At 31.1% G+C, this 27,118-nt stretch overlaps 1 protein-coding gene across 12 annotated transcripts in view; it reads left to right on the top strand.

The window, feature by feature from the left end:
* LOC114326889 (carbonic anhydrase) overlaps nucleotides 1–27,118 on the top strand; it is a 471,397-nt gene that overhangs the window by 395,112 nt on the left and 49,167 nt on the right. For 9 of the 12 annotated variants that reach the window (XM_050652599.1, XM_050652603.1, XM_050652601.1 and 6 more), the window contains exons 6-7: nucleotides 1,215–1,439; nucleotides 16,747–18,660. In XM_050652599.1, coding sequence (XP_050508556.1) covers nucleotides 1,215–1,439; nucleotides 16,747–16,887 — 366 coding nt within the window. In that variant the 3' untranslated portion in view covers nucleotides 16,888–18,660. Of the gene's footprint in view, nucleotides 1–1,214; nucleotides 1,440–16,746; nucleotides 20,536–27,118 lie in introns of those variants that run through there. The other 3 variants (XM_028275344.2, XM_050652595.1, XM_050652597.1) reach the window with 2 other exon arrangements.

Below are 27,118 nucleotides of genomic sequence, written 5' to 3'. Positions count from 1 at the left end.
TGAGTTTGTCTACCCTTTTTTCGTTATATCACCGTTCCATGTATATTAATTTCCAACTAACTCCTTAACTTTCTTCTGTAAGATCCATTCTTTATCATATCTTATTTTCCTTCTCGTTCTTTATATGGATTTTTATTTATAATTTGTCAGTATTACTGTTATTTTCATGTTTATATTTGAACTTACTTAATATTATTTCTATAAATGGGGTATGTCTACCTATTGGGATACAGACTAGGGTCAGATTATCTAAACTAAAATATGGCTACTGAACCTATGCCGTAATAAAATGCTGTTAAAGTATGTCTTATAGTCAGTTTTTTTTTGCTATTTTTGCGAATCATTTCACTGTATATTTATAAATTGTTATCAAAATTGGCACAAAGTCAAAGTAAAGGCCAGTCATTAAGACAAGAAATGGCAATTTATTTAATATTTTACATTTTGTTATAATGAGAATCACACAATGACAATTGTATAAGTAGATACTTTTTTGACGAAAGTTTTTAGTGATTTTGATTAAAAAATTGGACGTTAATATATATTTTTACGTAATATTGGTACTCGTGTTTAAACGCAGTGATGACAAAAACTGTTTTCGCTAAAAGTACAATTGAAAAAGACAGATTAAAAAAATAATAATATAAGTGTAACGTGAGGCTACTATTTCGAAAACAAATTAAAAGCATATTTTTATCTTTCTATTGAGGAACCGTCGCTTTTCTTCTTTACTACTCTATTTGTTGTAATTCAGCTTATATGATCGTCCTATTTCATTATTCTCTTTTTTACCCAGTTCTTAACGTTCTCCACTTTGCATCTCCATCGTATAACTGCACTTCTACCTCTCTCCCATAGTGTCTTACCATCGATTGTTCTAAGGGGATTCATCTTATAGTATTCTTTTTGTTCCTTCTGTGTCAGGACGTATTTCTATCACATTAATTAAAAATATAAATAATTTAACTTGGTAAACTCAAATTAAATGCCTTATGAAGTCTCCTTCGACTTTTATGGTTGTTTTATGTTATTTTGAATTTCGAGCGTTTAAAAATTTTATTCTGCCCACTTATCAGATTAACGAAATTAATTATTGATAAAACGACTAAGTAAGTTAGTAAAAAGTCTTTGATTTGGACATAAAGATAAAAATAGGTGTATTTTAGATAAAACCAGTAATTTTTCAGTAATCTTTATTATTCTTTATTTTATAGCCTGGAAAGAAAAATGACGAGTTGGAAAAAGTAGTTAAATACTTGGATCAGATTACACATAAAGGAGATGTTGTTGAAATTCCCGAATCAATTGATCCAAAATTGCTAATTCCGAAAGATACCGGAGGGTATTACACTTACCATGGGTCCCTCACTACTCCTCCATGTTCAGAATGTGTTATTTGGGTTGTCTTCAAGGAACCGATAGAAGTTTCTGATGAACAGGTAAATAGCATATGTTGCATAAAATATTTTCTTTGGTGTACAAATTTTATTAAGCTTGTTTACTTTCCACAAACTTCTAGACAATACTTTAATGCTTGCAACAATTTGTAAAATATTTTGTTTAGGTTAGTTAGGCGCTAGTTAGGAAAGCCTACCAAACACATTACAAAAACAACATTCGCTTAGACTCTAAAAGTCAAATCCGTAAAAGAAAGTGGAGGCATTCGAAATGTGGCTATGTAGGCGTATTCTGAAAATGCATTGGACTGCAAAAGTCTCAAATGAAGAACTGTTAAGAGGAATTGAACATGGCAGAAAGTTTCTGAACACAATAAATTAGTAAAAAAAAACAGTAAAATCCTGTATAAAAGGTATATTTAAAAACCCTCAAAAGGGCCACATCAAAATCACATAACTAGTTTTCGACTGGTTTACCAGTCATCATCAGTGCTTACCTAAAATGAATATAACCTGATAAAATAATACAAAGATATTGAAATTTTGACTAGGGTTAAAAAATTATCAGTTATACTCACGTGCAATGTACATGCTAACCACCAATATAGTATTTAACAAAAATATTAGGATCAAAGCCCAGTAAAAGAAGTCCGTCAAGGAAACATTGGTTTACAAAGCTACATAAAGTATGGATGTTTAAAATATTTAGCTAATCTGCCCCAGGTAACATCTGAGATGTGGATTTGACTTGTTTACATGTTCAATGTATGACGCCAAGTGACAATGAGATGGATAGGACCTCTGAACGATGATAAGACAAAAATGACAGTTCCACAGGAAGTTAAAATTAACCTGTCATATTTAAGACTAAGGTGTACAGCATGTCAAAATTAGAAATGATGTAACAACACACTCCATTGTGAAAATTATCATTTAGAATTCATTAAGCTAGTTGTTATAATTAAAAATGTACTCACGTATACTGTAAGTGCACTTATTCAAACCACATTACACAAAAGTTTCGTGTTCAATAACTAAATTCAGTAAAAAAATACCTTACTATCGAGAGATCTAAGATTTAAAAAGCAATTTTGTGTTGATTAAAGTTATCGCATTTATTTAACTTATTGGTAGCTGTTGGAATTTATGTGGGTAAGTGTGTAAGAGATCACAATAGGGGTGACTAAGGTGTAAAAATGTCTTAAATAATCTGGGGAATGTATCATTAAGAAAGCACAAGCTCAAACTTAGGCGACTAATTCTTAAAGGCTTCGCAGGCTCTCCGGATCCCTAAGGGTCCAAAAACCAAAACCGTAATAGGATGATGACAGTAGGGGCTGGGGGTATGAGATGTCTGTGAGGCAATTAGTGGGAAAGGAACATGAACGAGACCTAGAAAGAGAATTAGACTTTAATTGGTTAATTGTGATCTCTTACACACTTACCCGCATAAATTCCAACAGCTACCAATAAGTTAAATAAATTCGATAACTTTAATCAACACAAAATTGCTTTTTAAATCTTAGATCTCTTGATAATAAGGTTTTTTTTAAACGCTTTTATTTAGTTCAATAGTTTGCGTCAAATCTTTAGACGTTAATTTGACTGCCTTTTCTTCAATGCAAATGAATGAAAATTTGCAGACATATTGCATTCGCGGGAACAATACACGAATAGTCAATAAAAAAATTGTTTTCATGTTTATTAATTGTTTAAATAAAAAAAAAAAACGATTTTAATGGAAAACGCTTAAATTCTCTTGTTTTTTACAATGTAAAAACTTGAAACTTTTACGGATTGTATAGCTAATGATATGAACAATACATAATTTCACTTTTTACGTTAATTGTTTACGTTATGCTTCATTAATAAACAATAAAGTTTCAAATTTTTTGCCGATTCCGACTACTTTTCATGTTAGTACATCATATGTTTTATACATATTTTAATAAACATGACGATATATTTTAATGTTTGAAAAGTGTAAGACTAAAAAGTAAAAAATAAAAAAATATGAAAAAAAATTGTTAAAGAAACGCTTTTCTTTAGTTACAAATGACTAAAATTAAAAATATTATAAAAAAAATCAACTAAAAAGCAAAGAATAAAAAAAATTGAAAAAATCTAACACATTCATTAAAGAAAAACGTGGGCTAAAACCGTTTATTCGATGAACACGCGCCACGTGATTTTTTCATTTTTTTTTTATTTTTTGCTTTTTAGTTGATTTTTTTTATAATATTCTTAATTTTAGTCATTCGTAACTAAAGAAAAGCGTTTCTTAAACAATTTTTTTTTCATATTTTTTTTACTGAATTTAGTTATTGAACACGAAACTTTTGTGTAATGTGGTTTGCCTAACTGCACTTACAGTACCTATAGGTGAATACATTTTTAATTATAACAACTAGCTTAATGAATTCTAAATGATAATTTTCACAATGGAGTTTGTTACATAATTTCTAATTTTAACATGCTGTACACCTTAGTCTTAAATATGACAGGTTAATTTTTAACTTCCTGTGGAACTGTCATTTCTGTCTTGTCATCGTTCAGAGGTCCTATCCATCTCATTGTCACTTGGCGTCATACATTCAACATGTAAACAAATCAAATCCACATCTCAGATGTTACCTGGGCAGATTAGCTAAATATTTTAAACATCCATACTGGTAGCTTTTTAAACCAATGTTTCCTTGACGAGCTTCTTTTACTGGGCTTTGACCCTAATATTTTGTTAAATACTATCTTGGTGGTTAGCATGTACATTGCACGTGATTATAACTGATAATTTTTTAACCCTAGTCAAAATTTCAATATCTTTGTATGATTTTATCAGGTTATATTCATTTTAGGTAAGCACTGATGTTGACTGGTAAACTAGTCGAAAACTAGTTATGTGATTTTGCTGTGGCCCTTTTGAGGGTTTTTAAATATACCTTTTATACACGATTTTACTGATTTTTTGTATTACATGGTGTACAGCCAACCACAAGAAAACTTTTTCCTTGTGAATTTTTAATAAATTAGTGTTCATAAGCCAATAAATTTAATTATTAAAATAAGAACTACATCGTATCTGGGCCACATACTTCGTAACGATAAATACTCTCTGCTAAGCGTCATCATGCAAGAAGGTAGAGGGAAGTTTTGGGAAGAACGAAGAAATCTTGGCTGAGGACAGAGCCTATTTTACTTCAAATAGGCTCCATTTTACAGGTCCGAGGCACTACACAATTTTCGGGCAATTTACAAATAATTTAATAATCATAATAACTTTTTTAAATGTATTAATTATTTAATAGAAATATAGTTGCACAAGAAAATAAAATTTTTATTAATAAATAAATAAAATTTAGGTATATTTAAACAATTAAACATTGTTTAAGGGGATAGGCGCAAACTTTCGGCTTCAATGCTATTTAAATGCATTCGTTTTTTCGAAGCGTGAGAAAACTAATAAGTATTTGTGAAAGATTTAAACGCAGAATCAAAGATTACGTTACTACCGAGGGCCGAAAATCCCTGAAATCTTCGATGTTTATTTTAATAAGTTACAGGGGTGAAAAAAAGAGAAAATTGAGTGTGATTTTTAATTTTAAATACATATCTTATTCAAAAGAGACTTTTTATTTATTCTAAGGGACATTCGGCCCTCGGTAATAATGTAATATTTCATTCTGCGTCTAATTTTTTTTAAATATTTATTAGTTTTTTGAGGATTCGAAAAAATTACTGCATTTAAAGAGCATTGAAGCCGAAAGTTTGCGCCTATCCACTTTTTTCCTATCCACCAAGAATTTTTAAAATTTGTTTTGTTATCGTAATAAACATGTTTTGTTTGGTAATCTTTCCGGGCCCCATTTAAATACGGGCCCGAGGCAGGTGCATCATGGGTCTAGTGGTAAAATAGGCCCTGGCTGAGTAATATCAGAGAATGGGCTAACCTCAGAACAGATATTTCACGTTGCAAAAGATAGAGAAGTGTTTAAAGAAGTGATCGCCAACCTTCTTTACAAGACGGTACAAGAAGAAGAAGAAGAAGAAGAAGAAGACGAAGAACCTGTCAGGCCGCACTCATATGGAAATACAATGTAATTTTATTTTGCCCGTCCGCTGGAGGTTTAAACAAAATCAAAATGGACGTTGTTCCAATTACATCGACATCTGTGGGCAAATTATATCAACTACCTGAAGTTCTATAAACTACTTTGCTACATCTATTATGCATAAAATTACATAATTTAAACAAATTAATAATGATTTACTGGGAGTATTTTTGCACCGTTCTTTACTGGCAATAAACATCAATAATTAATTTGTATACAGAGAGGATCTAAATTATGGAATAAATTCATTTTCTTTAAAATGGACGACTTTAGAGAAAAATCCCGAAACAGGTCGATTTTTATTTTCAAATTACAATTTTTTGGCATATATTTCATACTAGTGACGTCATCCATCTGAGCGTGGTGACGTAATCGATGATTTTTTTAAAAGGTAATAGGGGTCGTGTGGCACCTCATTTGAAAGGGTGTTCAATTCTCTATACAGTAATATAAACATTAATATCATTATTTGTACAGGGTAGCCAAAATAATAATTTTTGAATTAAATTAATTGACGAAAAAAGAAGAATGTACCTATGCAATTTATTTAACTCAAAATACATTCTATTGCTGTCAGAAAATAAAAAAAAAAATGTTTATCTGGCAAATAAACATTGCTTTTCGCTTAAATTAAATGTTCAAACTGCCAAGAGGTAGGTGGGAGCCAGTTTGTGATTTAATTTAAGCGAAAAGAAATGTTTATTTCTGAAAAAAACATTGTTTTTGAAGTTATACTTCTTTAGGCGCGATTGAGAGTAAAATTTCATAATTCTGCGCGCATACGCACACAGACAGTATGGTATAAACGTTATACGGGATCTGATTGGGTGTTAAAATCATCTGTCAATAATTGTTCAATATGGAGATTTTGGATAAACAAATTAATGTTGTGTATAATAGTTTTTATTGTTGTGATGGTAGAGAAAAATGTAAGTTTATAATATTGTAGTGACTCTTTAAATAGTTTTTAAAAGCGACAGGTACGTAATAATTGTAAATGTTTTAGTATCCTAATAAAAAATTTCATAGGTAGGACCTACCTATTTGGAAAATTTAAAAAGAACCTACTAAAATAGTATGTAATGCTTTGATTTACATAATTTGATTACCATCAAAATGTCTGTTAATATTCACCTAAAATCAAATTTCACCATACATACTCGAGCCATTGGTTCACATTATCAATATATGTATAGAAAAAGGAATATGGCCTAAAGCCTTCAAAACAACAGTAGTCATACCAATATACAAAAATGAAGACAAAACTCTTGCTGCAAACTATCGACCTATATCTCTTATTCCGCATATTTCTAAAATATTTGAATTATTATTGAAAAATAGGCTTACAGCATATATCAAAAAATATAATTTAATTTCCCCTCACCAATTTGGTTTTAAACAAAATACTTCCACCCAAGATGCCATTTTGAATTTAACATCTAAAGCATATGAAGCACTTAACAAAAATAAAGTTTGCTTATGCGTATTTCTTGATTTGGCCAGAGCTTTTGACACTATTAGTCACAATAACCTCTTACAAACCTTAGAGAAAATTGGTATAAGAGACAACTGTTTACAATTATTTAGAAGTTACCTCTCTGAGAGACAACAGGTAGTAAGGGTCTCCGAAGTAATAAGCGGACAAAGAAGTATAACATATGGAGTGCCACAGGGAACAGTATTAGGTCCTGTCCTGTTTAATCTATATATAAATGGATTATTTTCATTACAGAGTACAGGGCACATAATTGGGTTTGCTGATGATACAGCTATTATTTATGATGCTGAGAATTGGTATGAATTAAAAACAAAAGCAGAATGTGATCTACAACTAATAAAAGAATGGTTTGACTACAAAATACTAACAATCAATTTTAAGAAAACTGTTTATCTACCAATATTTAACTCTAACTTGACCACTGATCTTCTCAAACCCCTTCAAATATCACATAATAAACAAAATGTTTATATTAGACCCGTAACAAATGTTAAATATCTAGGAGTTTTTATAGATACACATCTAAAATGGGACTTTCACATTAAATATATCATTAAAAAACTACAGTTTATCCTGTATAAGTTTAAACATCTTAAAAAACACATACCTAATATATACCTTCGCACACTATATTACGGACTAGTAGAAAGTCATCTCCGTTATGGTATACTGGCTTGGGGAAGCGCCCTAAAAACACACATTCTCCCACTGGAAATCATACAAAGAAGATTTCTGAAAATTATTATGTCTAAACCATACACCTACTCTACAGATAGATTATATAAGGACAGTAATATATTTGACCTGAAAAAGTTATACTTTCTTTGTGTGTCTTTAAAATATCACACCATGAAAACAGACAACAATTTACCATCACATGAGCATGATACAAGAGGCAAACACCTTTATATGATTCCGAAAATGACAAAGTCCTTCTGTCAAAGAAGTTTTCTATTTCTAGCCCCAAAAATATATAATCATATCCCCAGTGATATCAAAAATACTAAGAATGTTCTTCTATTTAAAAAGAAATTAAAATCATTTCTGATGGAACAAACAAGAAATTTTTGTGACATCAACATAGTAGCTTAAATTTACATACATTAAAAAACAATAAAAAATAAATGAAACTCTAGAGTCACTACCAATTTTTATACCTATATTTCAAATTTTATATTGTTTTAAACTGATTTATTTTGCTTATTATTTTTATCATATTTAATAAAACATGCGTATATACACCATTCTTTAAAAATATTACTAACTAATTGAGCCATACATAATTGTTTAAAAAAAATTAATTATTCCTGCTTTATTGTTAAACTAAGTATTTATTTTATTGTTTTCATTATATTATTTATTCTACGTATCATATTTACTAAAACATAACTGTGTATTTACAATTAAAAAAAACGTACCTATCTATTTATGTTATTATGTTGCTATTATGTTATTTATGTTATTTACGTTAATATGTTATTATTTATTATTTTATATCATATTTACCGAAACAGGTGTATCCACACCTCTCGGAGACCTTCGGGTTAATTTATTCACTTTAGCTGTAAATATCTAAAAAGATTGTACCTATTATTGTTGAATAAATTATTATTATTATTATTATACTATATTGTTTTCTTACTCTATGTTTTGTTGTACTCTAATATTTCTTTCAATTCTAAATAATTTCAATTCAAAATAAAAATAATTTGGTTAAATTCAGAACCGTCAAAAGTTTAATCCGTTTAATTAGTGGATATTCGCACATGATGACACATGGTCTCCGTGGGTAAAAGTTTAAGGTGAATGAATTTCAATACTAACTGCACTGATAAGCGGGTTCGAACCCCAATGGAAACTTCTATTATTGAAGTTATATTTCTTTACGATCGGGGGTGAAACTTTATAATTCCCTGGCGCATGCGCAGACACACAGGGTCAGGGACAGGGACAGACGCGTTGCTAATCTTTCAAATTATGTATGTATCAGCGCAAATAAGTCATTAAAAGAATATATTAGTGTTATTAATCTTCTTCTTCTTCTTCTTCCTTCTTTTATGTAGGCTTTAAAGCCCGTTTCTTCTTCAATATTAGCCTCCTAAATTGTTTAAGTTATTGCCCCATCTTTTCTTGGTCTGCCAATACTTCCTCGTCCATTTGGTGACTTATCCCGTGCTATTCGTAATATCCTATCCTCTCCCATTCTACTAATGTGTTCGTTCCACTCCTGTTTCCGTTTTGTCACCCATCCATTTATGTCTTCTACATTGCATGATCTTCTTATGTTTTCGTTTCTCTCCCTATCCAACAGACGTTTCCCTGATATTCGTCGGAGTATTTTCATATCTGTTGTTTCTAGTAGTCGTCTCGTTTGAGATGTGTCAGGTCTTGTCACTATAGGTCAATAGGTCGTGTATGTCAATATAGGTCTAATTGTTGCTTTATAGATTCTTAGTAAATGTTCTTAGTATAGTGTTCTTAGTAAATGTATTATTTATTATAATTTTTGTGTTTTTGGATTTGTCTTCCTCGGGCGTAAGATAATAAAATATCTATTTTTACACTTCACTTTAATCTTTTTGATCTATTTGTCACCGTGATGTGTAATTATATCCGACACGTCAATAGCACGGGGCTTCATAGCTCGGTTGGTATAGCATTGGACCAGGGATCGAGAGATCGCGGGTTCGAATCCCAGATGATTCATACTCATATTCATTTTTTTTGGTATTGTTAAGTTTTGGTTAATTTTTGGTAATTATAGGTAATGTTTGGTATTGTAACTGTTAAGTATATTTATTTCGTTGAAATTATCAAATATAATTTATTTCGTTGAAATTATCAAATATAATAGAAGTATAACTTCTTACGTGCGTACAAAGTACACACACATTCTTTTTTTTCTATTTACTGACAGCCGTACAATGTATTTTGGGTTAAATAAATTACATACATTCTTCTTTTTGCGTCAATTAATTTAATTCAAAAATTATTTTTTTTGGTCACCATGTATAAATAATGATATTATCGTTTATATTACTGAATAGAGAATTGAACACCCTTTCAAAATGAGGTGCCATACGACCCCTATTCCCATTTTAAAAAATCATGGATTACTTCATCACGCTCAGATGGATGACGTCACTAATATGAAATGTATACCAAATAATTGTAATTTAAAAATAAAAATCTTTTAGAGAATATGAATTTATTCCATACTTTAGATCCTCTCTGTATAAAAATATAAAATATAACATCAATGGGAAAATCCCAGTAGCTGGCTGTATACTATAGTTCAGTCCATTTGGATGACATTTTAAGAAGTTTTTTAACAAACTATTTTATACCAGTATATATACAAATTGAAGTTCATTACTTCTGTATGGGATAAAATATAAATAGTTTAGAGAAATAAGGAAAAAAATATCCTGTTGGTGACACAACCCCCTCCAGGCCGAAACCAAATTTTTTGAGCAGTATGGACATCCATAATAATAACCTCTATGTTTCCTGCAGACGATTTTGATGATATACATAGTTATAAACAAATGAAGATCAAAAAACGTTAAATTTTCGCTTTTTTTTCGTCTATTACCAAAAATCTAAACGGGAACTGGTGTATGTTTTCAAAAGACTGATAGTGTGTAAATAAATTTATTAAATCAGCTAAGTACTTTCAGCATATTATGCCATCATCAGAGCTATCCTATAAAAAGACTAAGTTGAAAAATCTTATTCATAAAAAATTATAAAGTGAAACTTACGTCTTATAGGTGTAAAAACCTCAAAAGAAGAGAAAACTTCGAACAAACACATTCTTTAGTTTAAAATAAACCCAGGGATATAACCACTGGTTAGGGTAAAAACCCTTAAATGTTTAAAAATTACATTTAATGTGTTTTTTATAAAATGGCTACCATTCTTACAAACAGCTGTTACTGACAATATTCAAAAACGACAGGCTGCTGACGGAAACAATAGTTCCTAGCGACATCTGTGTTTTTAAAATTATTTAAAATTTTTTGAAAATGACTAAGTTGTCATATGTAGGTTACTAATTAATGAAATTAATATGAAAACTGAAGTTAAATTTAAATGACAATTGTTAAGTTTAAAGTAAAGTTAAATGTGAAAATAATCAAATTATCAAAGTATTATTAATTATTAAAAAACCAAACAACCAGTCAGTTCTGACCAAATATAGAAGTGAGATAGATGAAAACCAAGGAGAAGCACCGTTGGACAAGCTCAGAGTTCCAAAACTGTTTGAAAACAATATTATTATTAAAAGGCAAATTGAAAATATTTACTTATTGTAATCAATGAAAGAAAATTCAAATATGTTATAAAGTAATGTTCAAAAAACTAGAGCAATTGTTGGGCATGCTGAATATAACAGTATTATAATTAATTTATTTTTTTTATTTTGATAATAATTCTGCGAACCAAAACTCTTTCCAAAAAATCTTATACTGGTTCAGGTATGTTGATGATGTATTGGCTATTATAGATGGCAATTCTACAGATGCTGAAAATATTCTTTATTTGCTCAACAATTTACATCCAGCTATAAATTTCACTCTAGAAACCGAGTCCAACAAGTCTATAAATTTTCTAGACCTTATTTTAACTAGGATGGACAGTAAATTAATTTTTTCAGTCTTTAGAAAACCTACTCAGACTGACCATACCATCCCTAGATCTTCTAACCATCCTTTTCAACAGAAGATGGCTTCCTTTTATTGCTACATCCATCGTTTACTTAGTCTACCATTATCAGATACTAATTTCAATTCAGAATTAGATATTATCAAACAACTTGCATATAGTAATGGTTATTCCCCTACTTTAGTTGATAACATCCTCAACAAATTAAGGAGTAAAAGGAATAGATCCCTAGCTTACAATTCTGTCCTTAACAATTCCACTACAGCAGTTATGTATAGATCAATATCATACATAGGTTATCCTTCAGATAATATAGCCAAAATCCTAAATAACATCCCCAACCTTAAACTATCATTCAAATGTAAGGAAAATATCAAATCTATTTTTTCTCATACCAAAGATAAGATTGGAAAAACATCAAAAAGTGGTATATACAAATTGTCCTGTGGAGACTGCCCTGTTACTTATGTGGGGAGAACTATGCGACCTTTGGAAACACGCATCAAAGAACATTTGTCTAAGATTGACAAATCTAGTTTTGGCAATCACTTACATGCTTCTAAACATAACTTCAGTCCCCAAAGAGATAGTAGGATTCTACATAGTATACCCATTAACAACTATACAAAAATGAATTTATTAGAAGACTTAGAAATTAGCAGGGAATTAAAAAGAAATCCTCAAAATTGTGTTAACACCCAGGTTCAATTAAATTGTAAATTTGATCCAATCTTTAAGAAGTTTCTTAATACTGTTATATTCAGCATGCCCAACAATTGCTCTAGTTTTTTGAACATTACTTTATAACATATTTGAATTTTCTTTCATTGATTACAATAAGTAAATATTTTCGATTTGCCTTTTAATAATAATATTGTTTTCAAACAGTTTTGGAACTCTGAGCTTGTCCAACGGTGCTTCTCCTTGGTTTTCATCTATCTCACTTCTATATTTGGTCAGAACTGACTGGTTGTTTGGTTTTTTAATAATTAATAATACTTTGATAATTTGATTATTTTCACATTTAACTTTACTTTAAACTTAACAATTGTCATTTAAATTTAACTTCAGTTTTCATATTAATTTCATTAATTAGTAACCTACATATGACAATTAGTCATTTTCAAAAATTTTTAAATAATTTTAAAAACACAGATGTCGCTAGGAACTATTGTTTCCGTCAGCAGCCTGTCGTTTTTGAATATTGTCAGTAACAGCTGTTTGTAAGAATGGTAGCCATTTTATAAAAAACACATTAAATGTAATTTTTAAACATTTAAGGGTTTTTACCCTAACCAGTGGTTATATCCCTGGGTTTATTTTAAACTAAAGAATGTGTTTGTTCGAAGTTTTCTCTTCTTTTGAGGTTTTTACACCTATAAGACGTAAGTTTCACTTTATAATTTTTTATGAATAAGATTTTTCAACTTAGTCTTTTTATAGGATAGCTCTGATGATGGCATAATATGCTGAAAGTACTTAGCTGATTTAATAAATTTATTTACACACTATCAGTCTTTTGAAAACATACACCAGTTTCCGTTTAGATTTATATAGAAGTGTGTACAAGTCAAACAGTCTTTTTCTATTTATTACCAAAAAGTTAAGCATTTTAAACAAATTTGAGAGTAAGAAACTTAAAAATCGTATAAAAACCTTCAATATGGCGTTCGGTGAATATGTCTGTCCTTATTGGTTGCTTAGAAAATTACAAAATAAATCATACATTTTGAGTTTTTATAAATATTCATAACTTATGTAAAAATTAACTTAGAACCTTCTTATCACACGGAATTCCGAGACTTCTGGTGCTTAAATTATACCCTCAATTTCAAAGCAATTGGTCAAATAGTTTAAAAGTTATTTAATTTGTTTATACCACATTAATTTTGTTTTGCAACACTATAATTCAGAAAATGATGAAGTTACAGTAACACTTTGGATAGTTTATAAAAGAAGAAAATTTACACTATCAATTTAATTAAAAAAAAAAATACAAAAAAAAATTCTAAATATTGCAAAATAATTTTGCAAGAACACGTGAATTTAAAAAACGGGGGGGCTAACTTCCTCCCTAATTGTCCTAGGACAATTGTTTTTCTTTCTAAATGTGTATAAAAATTCAGTCTTTCTAAATATGAAAAAATAATTTTTCTACGGGTAACGGTTAAAAAGTTATTCTAATTGTTTATAAGTAATCAAAAAATCGACATGTTTTTGAAAAATAATTTTACACTATTTAAAACTTTCTGTCATTTTTTTAGTATGAATTTTCTTCTTTCATAAACTGTCCGAAGTATTACTCTAACCTCATAATTTTCTTACTTATAGTGTTGCAAAAAAAATTAATTTGGGATAAACAAATTAAATAACTTTTAAACTATTCGACCAATTGCTTTCATAAGCAATAAAATAAGCACCAGAAGTCTCAGAATTCCGTGTAATAAGAAGGCTCTAAATTAATTTATACATAAGTTATGTATGAATATTTATAAAAACTCAAAATTTAAGATTTATTTTGCAATTTTCTAAGCAACCAATAAGGATAGACATATTCAGCGAACGACATAATAAATCTTTTTATACGATTTTTAAGTTTCTTACTCTCAAATTTGTTTAAAATGCTTAACTTTTTGGTAATAGACGAAAAAAGCGAAAATGTACCTTTTTTTGATCTTCATTTGTTTATAACTATGTATATCATCAAAATCGGCTGCAGGAAACATATAGGTTATTAGTATAGATGTCCATATTACTCAAAAAATTTGGTTTCGGCCTGGAGGGGAATGTGTCACGAGAAAAATCTTATTTCTCTGGACTAAAAGTTTAACCTGTACTGCCATCTCTACGTCATAAGACCAAAATACGTAGAAAGGGCTGCGGCGCAACTCATCCAATCCCAACTGATCGAAAGATATTTAGTATATACACTCGAATCGTATATAGGCACATCATCGAGAGCCCTCCTCAGCAACTGGACATTTCATATACATACTTATATTCACATTAATATGTATACGAGTTGGTATGTATATGAATAGGGTCGTAGACGGTTTGCTGCGTATGCTTTTTCGTTATATAGGAGTTGGTATTCGATAAATTCGCTTTCGATGAGTTGGGTATGACCCATTGTAACGTAGTGTTCTGCGCACTAGACTACGTTTAGTTACTCCTTTGTAGCATAGATGTCGCGAGTAGTATCGTTTACCACATCTTTAGAGTTTTTATAATTTAGGAATAACTGACTTACTTGTTTTAAAGTTCATATTCACCAGTTCCCAGTGACGAGTGACGAATATACGGGGACGGAAAATTATCAAATTCCCCGCCCCCCCCCCGATGCTAACATGAAACTTAAATCACAGACAGACACAAAATACAGGCTAGTTGAAGCTAGTTAGAAAAATTAAGGGAACTGAATGCATATAAGTTATTATTTATGTCTTTTATGTTGTTTGGGTTTATCTTTTTTTGGCAAATATCAGTGTGATTTTTGCATGAGAGTTTAATGAAAGGGTAACAAATCAATTGGATGTTCTGTCGGACAAAATACATGGGACGTTTTCGTAGTCTGACGTTCCAAATTTTTAACCTGTTCCACAATTAAAACTTCCCCTGTTCCAGTGTTTCCGCACATCAAAGTTTGTCCGACTAGACACCGTTAAGCTATTAACAAATTTTCAGTTTGCTATTAATCAACTTTTTTTGGTACGCGGGATCCAGGCCTAATATATACATCTAAGGGTGCGCTCACTACGGAGACCAAAGGATGGTGTCCTAGCCTAAAGCATGGTATCGTACTCTTCATATTCGTGAATTCTCGCATGTAAAATAATGCATTTATTTTACACAGCGATCGATAATATAGTACTTAAGGGTGAATCGTACTTAAGAGGTTGATGGTCGTTTCTGAATGAATTTAAATACAGTGGAACCTCGATAACTCGGATTAATCGGGACCGCGGCCGATCCGGGTTATCGAAAATCCGGGTTAGCCGGAGAGCATGGTAAAAATTAATAAAATACGGTATACTTATAGATAAAGTCCCTTATAAGCAAAATAATATGAAATATATATGCACAGTTACCTATAGTTGTATAGAGTTTAGTATAGAGTATTATTTCTAGATAAAAAAACTCAGTCAGTTTGGTTGTGTCAATTTCGTCTGGTCTGCCATCGGAATGATGTTATGTAATTTAAGAACAGTGACTCTTTCATTATTTAAAAGACCATTGTTTAAAAAACAATTTTTTAAAGGACAGTTGAAAATAAATAAAGGAATAACAGGTGCCTGTTGTTTGCGATAATGAACGTCGCTCTGCCACCGCCGCCGCCGTGTGCATGAGTCATTTTTACTATCATATAGTTCAAATTACACAGATACCCATTATCTCTCAAATATTATATTATGATTGAAGGGAAGTTTTATCAATGAAATTAGATATTTTTAAGACATTCCAGAAGCGGCTGCAGATAAAATGTTTTAAAATAATATGTACCTACATTTTTATTGTTGAAATGTTTGTCCGATGAAAATCGGTCCGGGTTAGCCGGACTTCCGGGTTATCGGGGGCCGACTTATCGAGGTTCCACTGTATAATAAAAAAAATTACTGGATCCTTTGTAAAAGAAATATTTAAAAGACCCAATAAGGGTTACATCACATTAACAAAACGTTTTCGGATTAACAAATAATCCATCATCAGTGTTAAAGGCCCTAAAATAATAAGTATAACCTAATTAATAAAGGAAAATGTTGTAAAAAGTTGACTAAGGTTAAGAATTCCAGAGCTCATACTTACAACGGCATGCATGCGTGAGCCACCAAAAAGTTATGGGTAAAAACCCTTTAAATGTTACAAGATCTTAAATGGTACTACATATTGTTAATAATATTAATGGATGTTAAAATATTCCTGGATATTACCCAGGGCAACACACAGGACTCCAAAGTATAATATATCTCTCATTTTCATTTCATATCCATGTATGTTTTCAGGCAATAGACAATTTCCGCAATTTTGTCAGATCACTCAAACTTTGTCAACTCATTCTTATTTATTTTGTTTTCAGTTGAACGCCTTCAGACAAATCAGGAAGTACAACAAAAACGACGAAATATGTTGTGACGCAAACTGTGATGGTTATGTAAAGAAGAATTTCAGACCCACGGTGCCCATTGGGGAGAGAGAAGTAAAAGAATGCCGACAATAAAATGTATGGAAGTTTTGACAGATTATTTCACGTGTTCGCACAATGGCTTATAATTCAGTGTCAGTACTTAAACGCTTTTTAGAAAATTGAGCGCATTATATTTATGAAGTTACAAAAAATTGCTAGTTAAAATTACAGTTACCTATAGGTTCAATGTTAATGAACAATAGTGCTGAGCAGTCGAGTCGTCATGCTAATGGCTCAGCAGGCTCACAGACTTTCTTTGATCTAAATGTTTTATTAGGTTTATGTTTCTGGGCACGATCTAGTCAAAAACACAAATGTTTAAACACCATAGGATAAAAATTAAATTAGATATGTGGTTATTACGTGGGATTCCTGAGTGAATGAAGTCAGCCGATGAAAGATGAATATGGTGAGAGATTAGATCTCGCAGCCTAGTGATCCTCATTCATAGATATTTACTGGAACGCGTTAATATATTATAAAACCGAAGATAATACTGCAAATAAGGATTTCGCTGTTTTCGCTGTATTATTTCTCCCAACCGTTCTTCTATACTGTGTCTGTCCTGGCAATCTCTTTCTTCTAGATATCTTTGTTCCATGATCTCGTCTACTTCATTTCTAAACAATTGAGGTGTCCTTTTCTTTATTCTGTCAGATTATATTCTGTAATTTGGTCCTTCCAGCAACCAGACTCCGATCTTTTAACACGTTTGTACCAGAATAGTCCTTTTTTCTCTGTTTGATTGATTTTATCGGGATTCATATCCATGCGTGTCTAAATATCATCTTCATTTTATTCTGTACCGACTTGTGACTCTACAATTTCTACTTAGACATTCTATCTCCGTTTGTTTTGAGGACAATACTTTTTGGGACAGTTTTTGGGACACAATCGTAATATGCGTTGGTTTATTAAAAATAATAATTCTCCTATTAAAGACTTCAAACACGAAAAATTTACTTGTATTTGAATTCTTTATATCTTACTCATTTACGCTTTTATGAATCTTATTTTGTGCGTGGTCCTAGCGCACTGTCATATTCTGGTTTACAAAGAGATTAATTTTATCCAATATTAACATGAAGATCTGGTCTTTTAAAGACATATTCGACTTAAAACCATCGGTCCATTGACCAAGGAAATCTTCCACGTGGGCATTTAGTGTACGCACTGCGCACTATTAGCCTGATTTATCTTAGGGCGAGACGTGGACGACACAGCTGTCTTGGGCACACGGGCACGTTGGAGAATGGTCTGCTATGAAAAGCATTGGCTAGTTTATTGTACAATGGAACGGGCCTATACCGGGGACGTGCGCCGTCTATTGTTCTACGGCACGTGCCTTTCACGTCTCGTCGTAGAATGAATTGGGATTAACACCTACTCTTAGTTTATAATGTGCGTTCTTTGTTAAAAAACTACGCTTTAATATTATTAAATTTAAAAAGATTTGGAGACCATATTCTCATCTATAGTAAACTACACATATACCGTGAAATATTCTCGTCCAGTATTCCTACAAATCTTAGTAGTAACGTAGAGTTGTATGAGAGTTTAAGACAATCTATTTACATGGTGGAATCATTGCATGTTTTGTATACATTTATTATTATACAATTGCAGCGTTATTTTGGATGAAGTGAAAATCAATCCTATATTTTGTTATTTCGCAAAGTTATTTTGATATAGATTTTAAGAGATATTTGGACCATCTGCTATGAGTTATATAATCAATAGACATTTTACAATACATACTCGGCTTGCTCAATTGAAACGTATCGTTGATCCAGAAAAAAATTATAGGTAAACATAACTACATAATATAATTATTACTATATTTAAGGCACATAGTCCATTGTTTCCCCAACCCATTATTTAACCTTTGTAAAGAATTTTTGTGGCTCTAGATTGAAGAATTCTTTTACGACATTTTGTATTTCTTCGTCCATCTGAAAACGATTACCTTTTAACGTCATTTTTAGTGGCCCAAAGACGTGAAAATCGTAAAGCGATAAATCGGAACTATAGTGAGGATACTCTAATATTCTCTATTTCTGTTGTAGATTTTTTCACTTCTTCGGCAACATAAGACCCAGCATTTTCGTGCAGAAGAATGACAAGCTTTTCTGGACGTTTTGGTCATATAGCTTGATTAACCTTGTTTAAAGTTTCATTATACAGGTTTTCGTTAATATGCACTCTAGATTTCGTAAACTGCATGGGCAAGGGTTCTTCATGGTTGAAAAAACATGTTAACATGACCTTGCCCGCAGAAAGTTGAAATTGGTATGACCGCATGCTGATTATATTTGGACGGATTGTTAACAACAAACGCCATTTTGAAGTCACTATACTTAAATTAGCAGTCAAATACAAATAATAGGAACTCATCAGTGTGACGTCTACAAATATAACTAACATTTCAGAACGTCAGTTGAGAGATTACAATTGTTTCCAAGGCTAACCTGACAAAGATATGTTTCAAATTGAACAAGCTTATAGTTAATTTTCACCAGTGCTTTCTATTTTATCATAATATGTTTGAAATTGGTACCTTAGTTTGGATTTCACTTCTTCAATTGTAACGTATAGTGTCTTAGTATCGCTGTGCCTTTAAAAAACTGTATAACGATTTCGACCTAGGCACAAAATAAATACCTCTGTATTTTGATAAACATTATAATTAATTGAAGCATACTGAAATGAATCAAACAGTTAGAAATATATACCATATTCATGTATATAAATGTTCTTAATGTTTTAGTTTACATTTTGGTAGAAGTAAATAACATCACAAACTTGATATCTGAGTAGAAGTGTGTAGATGAGTTTGTAGTAAATAAATGTTAACAATTTGTCAAGGGAATAAGTTTTTCCAATAGAAACTTTATTAGCAATAGCTTAAGAAGATGATCACCACTAGCTGTAGATGACGATAAACGGAGAAGTGAAGCCTAAGTTAGATAATCAGGGTCGAATAGAAATAAGTCAAATCAAATAGAGGTCAGAAGTTGGATCACAATTTGTAGGAATTGATATTCTGAAACTCATCTCGACCTCTACTATCAGCACGTTAGATAGAAATTGATTTCGACTAGAAAAGCTTTGTCGAGATCATATTTTTACATAGAAATTGGTCTTGACGCTTGCGCGTTGGTATCATTATTGAAAAAAAAAATATAAAAAAAAATTTCCGTTGACAGTTATTGTAATAGATGCTTAACATACATAATAAAAAACTGAGGAAATTTAGAAAGCAATTGGGAAAAAAATATAAAGAAAGATGAGAGATGCTAATAAAGATTAAGGGCAAATATTTTTGAAATTTTTCAATGAAAATTGGTGTTGTTATTTTATATTACTTAATAACACATCTTATTATCTGCAAACGATATTTTTACATTCTTAACTTCTACTATAATAGTAATAATGGTTGTTAAAGACGAATAATACATTTTTTAACGTGTCAGTAACTACTTAATAGAATGTATTTTATTGTTGTACGTATGTACCTTATGTTAATTATTTTTAGGTATGATTGTATTTTAAATTTTATGTAGGTATCTGCCAATATACAGCAAGCAATATTGTTTTTAGTAGTTTCATACTAACATATTTTTGATTTTACTCTAATGAGTATTTATTGTATTTTAATAAAAGCCTTATATTACTTTTGCATGTCGTAGTTTTTTTTTTATAAAAAAATCGAAAGATCAAATGAAAAATGGAGTTTCGAAGAAAATACATATATTTTGCCTACCGTTTCAATATATTATGAGTATAATAAATAAAACTGCCCAACCCACGTTGTCTACAAAAGATAATACTCAATTAGGATAAAAAATAAAAGTAGTATTAGAAAATTACAAAAAGTTGCAGTTTGTTGTACACATGAATATTGATAAAGATAAAGACGGTGTTGCATTCAGAGATATAATATAGGTATAGATAGATCCATGGAAAAATATCGTGGTTGGGGCAGGCCGAGAAATTGCTTAAATAAGACTTGTGGATTAGAATTTTTAATTAGAAAATTAGAATTTTCCCCAAATGATAGTAAAATTTATAAAAGCATTGGAACATAATTTATCATTTTCATGTAATTGGCACCATTCCCTAGAAATCAAATGTAGGATAGAGAAAGCAAGATCTGCATTTAAAAAAATTGCTAAGCTATTCAAATGTCATAATTTATCAATACCCATGAAAATCAGATTACTACGATGGTATTTCTTTCTTACGCTGTTGTACAGAGTTGAGTCGTGGACTCTCACAGTCGCCAACTGCAAGAAAATTGAGGCTTTGGAAATGTGGCTTTATTGACGAATCATTAAGGTATCTTATACTGACCCCGTTACTTATCAAGGTGTTTCATTAAGAATACAAAAAGTAAAATCGCCAAAATCAAATACCTCGGTCACATCATAAGGAACAGCGAGAGATATTGTCTGCTGAAACTAATTTTAAAGGGAAAAGTAGAAGAAAAACAACGACCAGGAAGGCGAACGATTTCAATGCTGAAAAATATACGTACGTGGTTCAACACAACAATCAGAAATCTTCTCATAGCAAAAGCAGCAGTGGGCAAAGTACAGATTGCTATGATGGTCGCTAACATCCGAAATGGATAGGCACTACACGAAGAAGAAGATTATCAATGTAAGCGATAAAATAACCGTCGCCCTACCCAACAGCGACGCCTATGACCGGTACTAGAAATTCGCAATTTATAGGATCGACTTATCTCTGGAAGATAAATAGACGTATCAACTTTCGTTTTCCTCAATAGAAACGTTCTGGAGGTACCCAAAAAAAACTAATTATGGTAGGTACGTCCAAGCGGGGATTTTTGCAGTTACTCGAGCGCGTCAGAAAATCATATGGGGAGAAACCTTGTACCCTGTAAATGTACCCCTACCATATATTGGTTCTTAATACAGGAGAGTTCGTTAAGGGGAGTCCGAAAAAAATATATTCTTAGAAAAACTCGAAATCGCCAAATTAAGAAAAGTTGAGTTAAGTACATGCAGAACAGTGTATATTATGTATTTAAAAAATCAGACGATTTCAGCGAGGCGTAAGGAAATGGGCGAATCACAAAGTTTCATAACAAAATGCGAATATTTCGCGAAATGAACGTCAGATCGAAAAACTAAAAATACTTATTCAATATTATACAAAAATATATCAAATGATACCGAACACGACCCCCACGGACAGAGGTGGGGGTAAATTTTCAATTTTAAATAGGAACCCCGCGATATTACGCGAAATAAACATCAGATCGAAAAACTGAAAAGTAAACGTATTAAATATTTTTGAAAAATCTATAGAATGACACCAAATAGGACCGCTAAGGAAGGTGGTGTGGGAGGTTACTTTAAAATTATAAGAACCCCCATTTTTAATGGCCTTACGTAAAATAAATAACTTTTATTCGAGACATTTTTTAAATTATGGATAGATGGCGCTATAATCGGAAAATCAATTTTTGGAAATGGAAAATTGAATTAAAAAATTGAAAGTCCCCATTAAACTGGAAAACTTAACTTTTTTGGTTTTAAGACCTAATTTTCACAATCCAATAGGTTCCCAAAACGCTGTGGTAACTGCAAATTTAGCATCCTTGCCTCCCCTACTATTATAAGACGCCATCTTTAAAGAGCTCTAGCTCCTTTATGAAGCATTTTCGAACTGGGTGATTTGGGTTAAACCTGAATATTTTGAGCCCACGAATCTCTAGTTAAAATATTTCTAATTATTAATGGAACACACTAATGGAACGAACCTATATTAAACCTAAAAACCTAACACTAAAAAATAATATTAGGATATTTGAGTCTGGCCTGAACTCTATACAAAAAAACAGGTACTCAAATTCTTTAGACAGCAAGAAACTATAAAGATTGTTGTAATTCATTACTATGATATCAAGAGCAAGGAAAGCAAAATCAATTAATATCAAGTTCCTAAATCCTAGATTCCAAGAGAATCCCTCACGAGTGATTCTAGCAAGGAACTAGCGGATAAGCACCATAAAATTAGCTAGATACTAGATAGTATAACGAGGTTTTTTCCTGATTTTCCCTCGTGATTTACTATGGAATCTCTAACGCGAGAATTTTACTGTCATCGTTGCATTTGTTTGTCTTTTTAAAGACATATCAAATGCTATGATTTTTTTGTGACGGTTATTCTTGAGTTGGAATTGGTTTCATGTAATCGAATGAACTATCTTTTAGTAAAGTCGTCCCAGGAACGCCACTCATAAATATTGGCGATATATCATTTTAAACTCTTCTACTTTAAAATGTATAATATACGTCTGAATTGCCAATATAAATGAGTCAGATTAAATAAATTATTAGAAGAATTTTTTTACTTAGCAACAACATTTTTGTTTATTTTAGTAGTATTTTGTATTTTGACAACGAAACCCGATTTGGGCTTCGAAACGTTAATAAAAAAATTATTTTTTCAATTTAATTGTGGCTTATTTGCCACTAAATAGTTAATCATAAAAATGCCACAAGGAAATAGCTTCAGAACAACCCTCCTAGAAGAATTTTTATGTCACAACCTGTGGGAAGTAGAAATAGGAGTAGGCCAAAAAAACAGGCGCAGCCAACTGGCAACGATTGGTAATGGATAGGACTGACTGGCGTAATAGACTTGGGAAGGTCGGGGCTCTTTCATAGTAGCACCATTGATGATGATGAATTTTAGCCTGAACATCATTGTATTTTCCACTCATAACTGATAGTTGTTATTTCTCTATGACTGATACGTTGTCGTAGGACGACTGTCCCCTGCAGTTTTTCAAATCGATATCATGTTATTGCAAGAATGTCATTAGAGAATTAAATCGTCTGCTTTATGACCGTGATTTGGCAGAAATATGAGAAAATTTTCAACAGGAGTGAAACCTTCCATGTAACGAAATATCAGTTAATTGATTGACAAAAATTATTCTATATGAATAATGTGCTGATTTCTTTACGTTTGGGGCTTTGTGGGGCCCCCTGGAATGTGGGGGCCCGGGCACCTGCCCAGCCTGCCCCCTTTAAATCCGGCCCTGACCTAACCCACACATTAAGAGAATTAAAGAAAGAAGATTGTGTGTGTGAGAATAGTTCAAGATAAATTATCATCGGATCATGGGCCGTCCCTGAAACAGCTGGAAGGATCAACTAAGCAGAGCGGGCAGGTTTCTTTTTATATTATACCAGATAATTTACCCAAAAATTAAGATAAAAGAAGGAGAAATAAAATTTTAATACTGTCGGAACTGCCCAACCTTAACCTTGTCTTTGAACTTTGTGCAAATGGCAATTTTTATCTTTATCTTTTTTCTGCTTATTATAATAATTCTGATTACATAATTTTTATAAGTTTGACAAATACTATTAGGTAATCAATAAACTTTAATAAACACTGTTTATTATCCATATTTTTATGTTTATCCTCGATGCTTGTTATTTTTTATTGGTTTATATTTTTATTGTCTGCTCTATTAATGTGTTTACCTTAATTAAGTAGTGAATTTATGAATGTACAATTATCAATACAAAATTACTTTCGTTGCATGACAGTCAAAAGAAATTAATTTTCTAGAAAGATGATCGATCATCTTTTGTCCTATACTTAACTTTTAGTAAAATAAATATAATTTCGCTACAGAATATCATTAATTAATATTCGATCTTCATTTTGAACTCTTTCTTAATATCATGTGAAGAATAAACGAAATAGAACAAATGCTTGAGAAAAATACAAAAAAAATGTTTTATTGTTTTTTTGTCATTGCGTGACAAACTTAATCAATTTATTTTAATTGATTGCTTACATAACTAAAAGCTGTAATCTCCCCTGAAAGAAGCAGTTTTTGTTTGTCACTAGAGAATTATTTCTGTGTTCAATAACGCAATGTTCTCCGTCATCTCCTTCCCCACATATTACGTATCGATAGTCATTTGTTTTTTAATTTCAAGGTATAGGTCCTAAAAGACCCATGGCCCATCAAAAATTGTGTGAAGTAAACATTTCTATGCCGAAATTTGCAATAAATCCAGGGCGCTATGTTAGAAATGAGCGTCCTCGTCCATTCTACTTTAGTTTTTTCTTCGGCCAACTCGCTTTTCCACTGATTCACACTATTTGTTCTGTTTTCCTCCCTGATCTTGTTTCTATCGCATTTCTCTTATTGTACATAGTCACCCTCTCATTTACTATCGAGTTAGTACAACTCCCGCTATCACTTGTCCAGCAATTGTTGAGGTTGTCCTATATCATCCTTAATATAGTGGTTTCGTTTGCGCTCTTATCGTTATCATCATCTTCATGTATTTTTTTTCTTAAATACTTCCTTCCATACTGAGATCGCATATTGAAGTGTAGAGTGTACTATTTTCTAAAAACATCTTTCTTCTGTATGAACTAGCCCCCCCTCCCTATATTTTGCATCAACTTTGTTAAAGCGGGTGTCTTGTCCTCAGCTCTCTTGACGACTCTCTCTACACGTTTTATGACCCTAAGCAAGGCAGATATTATTAAACTAGCCACAGCAGAAAGGGCAATGAAAGACCAATGTTAGGTATACGACTGTCAGATAAATAGTACGTTCTTTAAAGGTAAAATATTGCAAAACCTCTAAATTGAAGAGGTGGATTTCAAAAGGGTTTAAGTAATTTTTTTCACATTTTGAGGTGTTAGGTGGATCGGATCTGATTATAGAGCATCATTTCTAACATTAGAAAACAATACATGCCATGAAAGCTTAAGTCAAGTATACTATAAAGATTACAAATCAGTAATGTTTTTCAAAAGTGCTTTAGTCATGCCTTTTTCTATGCAGTTGTCTCGCACATGAATTTTCCAAAAGTGCTTAAGTCACATGAATGCTCCCACATGAATTTTCCAAAAGTGCTGAAGTCACTGACTTAAGGTCGTTTTGAATAAAAAAAAACAAATGTTTAACTTCTTAAAAGCCATGATTTTGTGTTCAACTCTTATGTACTTTAAATTGTCTTGCAACAAGAATTTGAACCTGCAAATTACATGACTGATTCTATTCCAAGGTAACATTTAATTATTATTTTCTTAAACATAAAATTTACTCGTTTTTATAATAACTCAAAAAGTAAGTATTTGGTCGAAAAAAAGTCAAAAATATAGCACGTAAAAAAGTGAAAAAGATGGTGTATATATTAGGTCACTATACCTAGTAGAAGCAGAGTTATAGCTAATGAAAAATAGGTTCATATTCGTCAAATTCCAAATCGAATATTTTAACGTGCCATAACCAAAAAACGAAGCGCTTTTTTGGGCAAAACTCATTTTAACTTTTTTAAAATGTTTAAAAAATGCTTATTTTTGTTATTTAAAAAAAATTTTAGCTCCAAAAGTAAACAAGTTACGCTCAAAATAAAGTTGGTCCCTTTTTTTTTGGTAAGAAATCGGGAAAATCACCCCCTAATTAGCATTTCAAATGAACTTAATTGTTACCACTTCACAAGTTTTTTACTTGCGTATGTATTGATCATATGATCTGTAAGTTTCATCGGTTCAAATTTCTTATTTTTGAAAGAGCTGTAGTTAAAAGGGCTTGAACGAGAAATATTCAGAAAAGTAAAGGCGACTTTTTTTATTGTTTAAGATTTTTGGTATCTCTAAAAATTTTTAAATTATTTAGAAAAAAAGTATTTTTTTCAAAATTAAAATTTTTAAAAATTTTACTTTAAAACCAAATTTTTTCAAAAATAAGAACTTTGAATCGATGAAACTTACAGATCATAAAAACACAACATAAGTAAAGTAACTTGTGAAACGGTAACGATTAATTTCATTTAAGTTGCTAATTGGGGGGTGTTCTTCCAGATTTTTTTTTGCCAAAACAATAGGGACCAACTTTATTTTGAGCGTAACTTGCTTACATTTGATGCTAGAAATTTTTTTTATAAAAACAGAAATAAAGTTTTGTTTAAACACTTTAAAAAAGTTGTAATGTGTTTTCCCCAAGAATGCTTCGTTATTTGGATATTTCACATTGAATTATTCTATTTGGAATTTTTCGAATATGTACCTATTTTTCATTAGCTATAACTCTGCTTTTGCTATGTATAGAGACCTAATATATACACCGTTTTTTCATGTTTTTATAGGCTATAGTTTTGCTGAGAATATTTTTTTCGACAAAATGCTTACGTTTTGAGTTATTTGCGAAAAACCGTCTAAAAATGTGGTTATTTTGTTGAAAAATGAA

The sequence above is a fragment of the Diabrotica virgifera genome, chromosome 6 (assembly GCF_917563875.1).
Source record: "Diabrotica virgifera virgifera chromosome 6, PGI_DIABVI_V3a".
In the NCBI taxonomy this organism is placed as follows: domain Eukaryota; kingdom Metazoa; phylum Arthropoda; class Insecta; order Coleoptera; family Chrysomelidae; genus Diabrotica; species Diabrotica virgifera.
The sequence above is the reverse complement of the archived record's forward strand: the minus strand, read 5'-3'. Positions and strand labels throughout refer to the sequence as shown.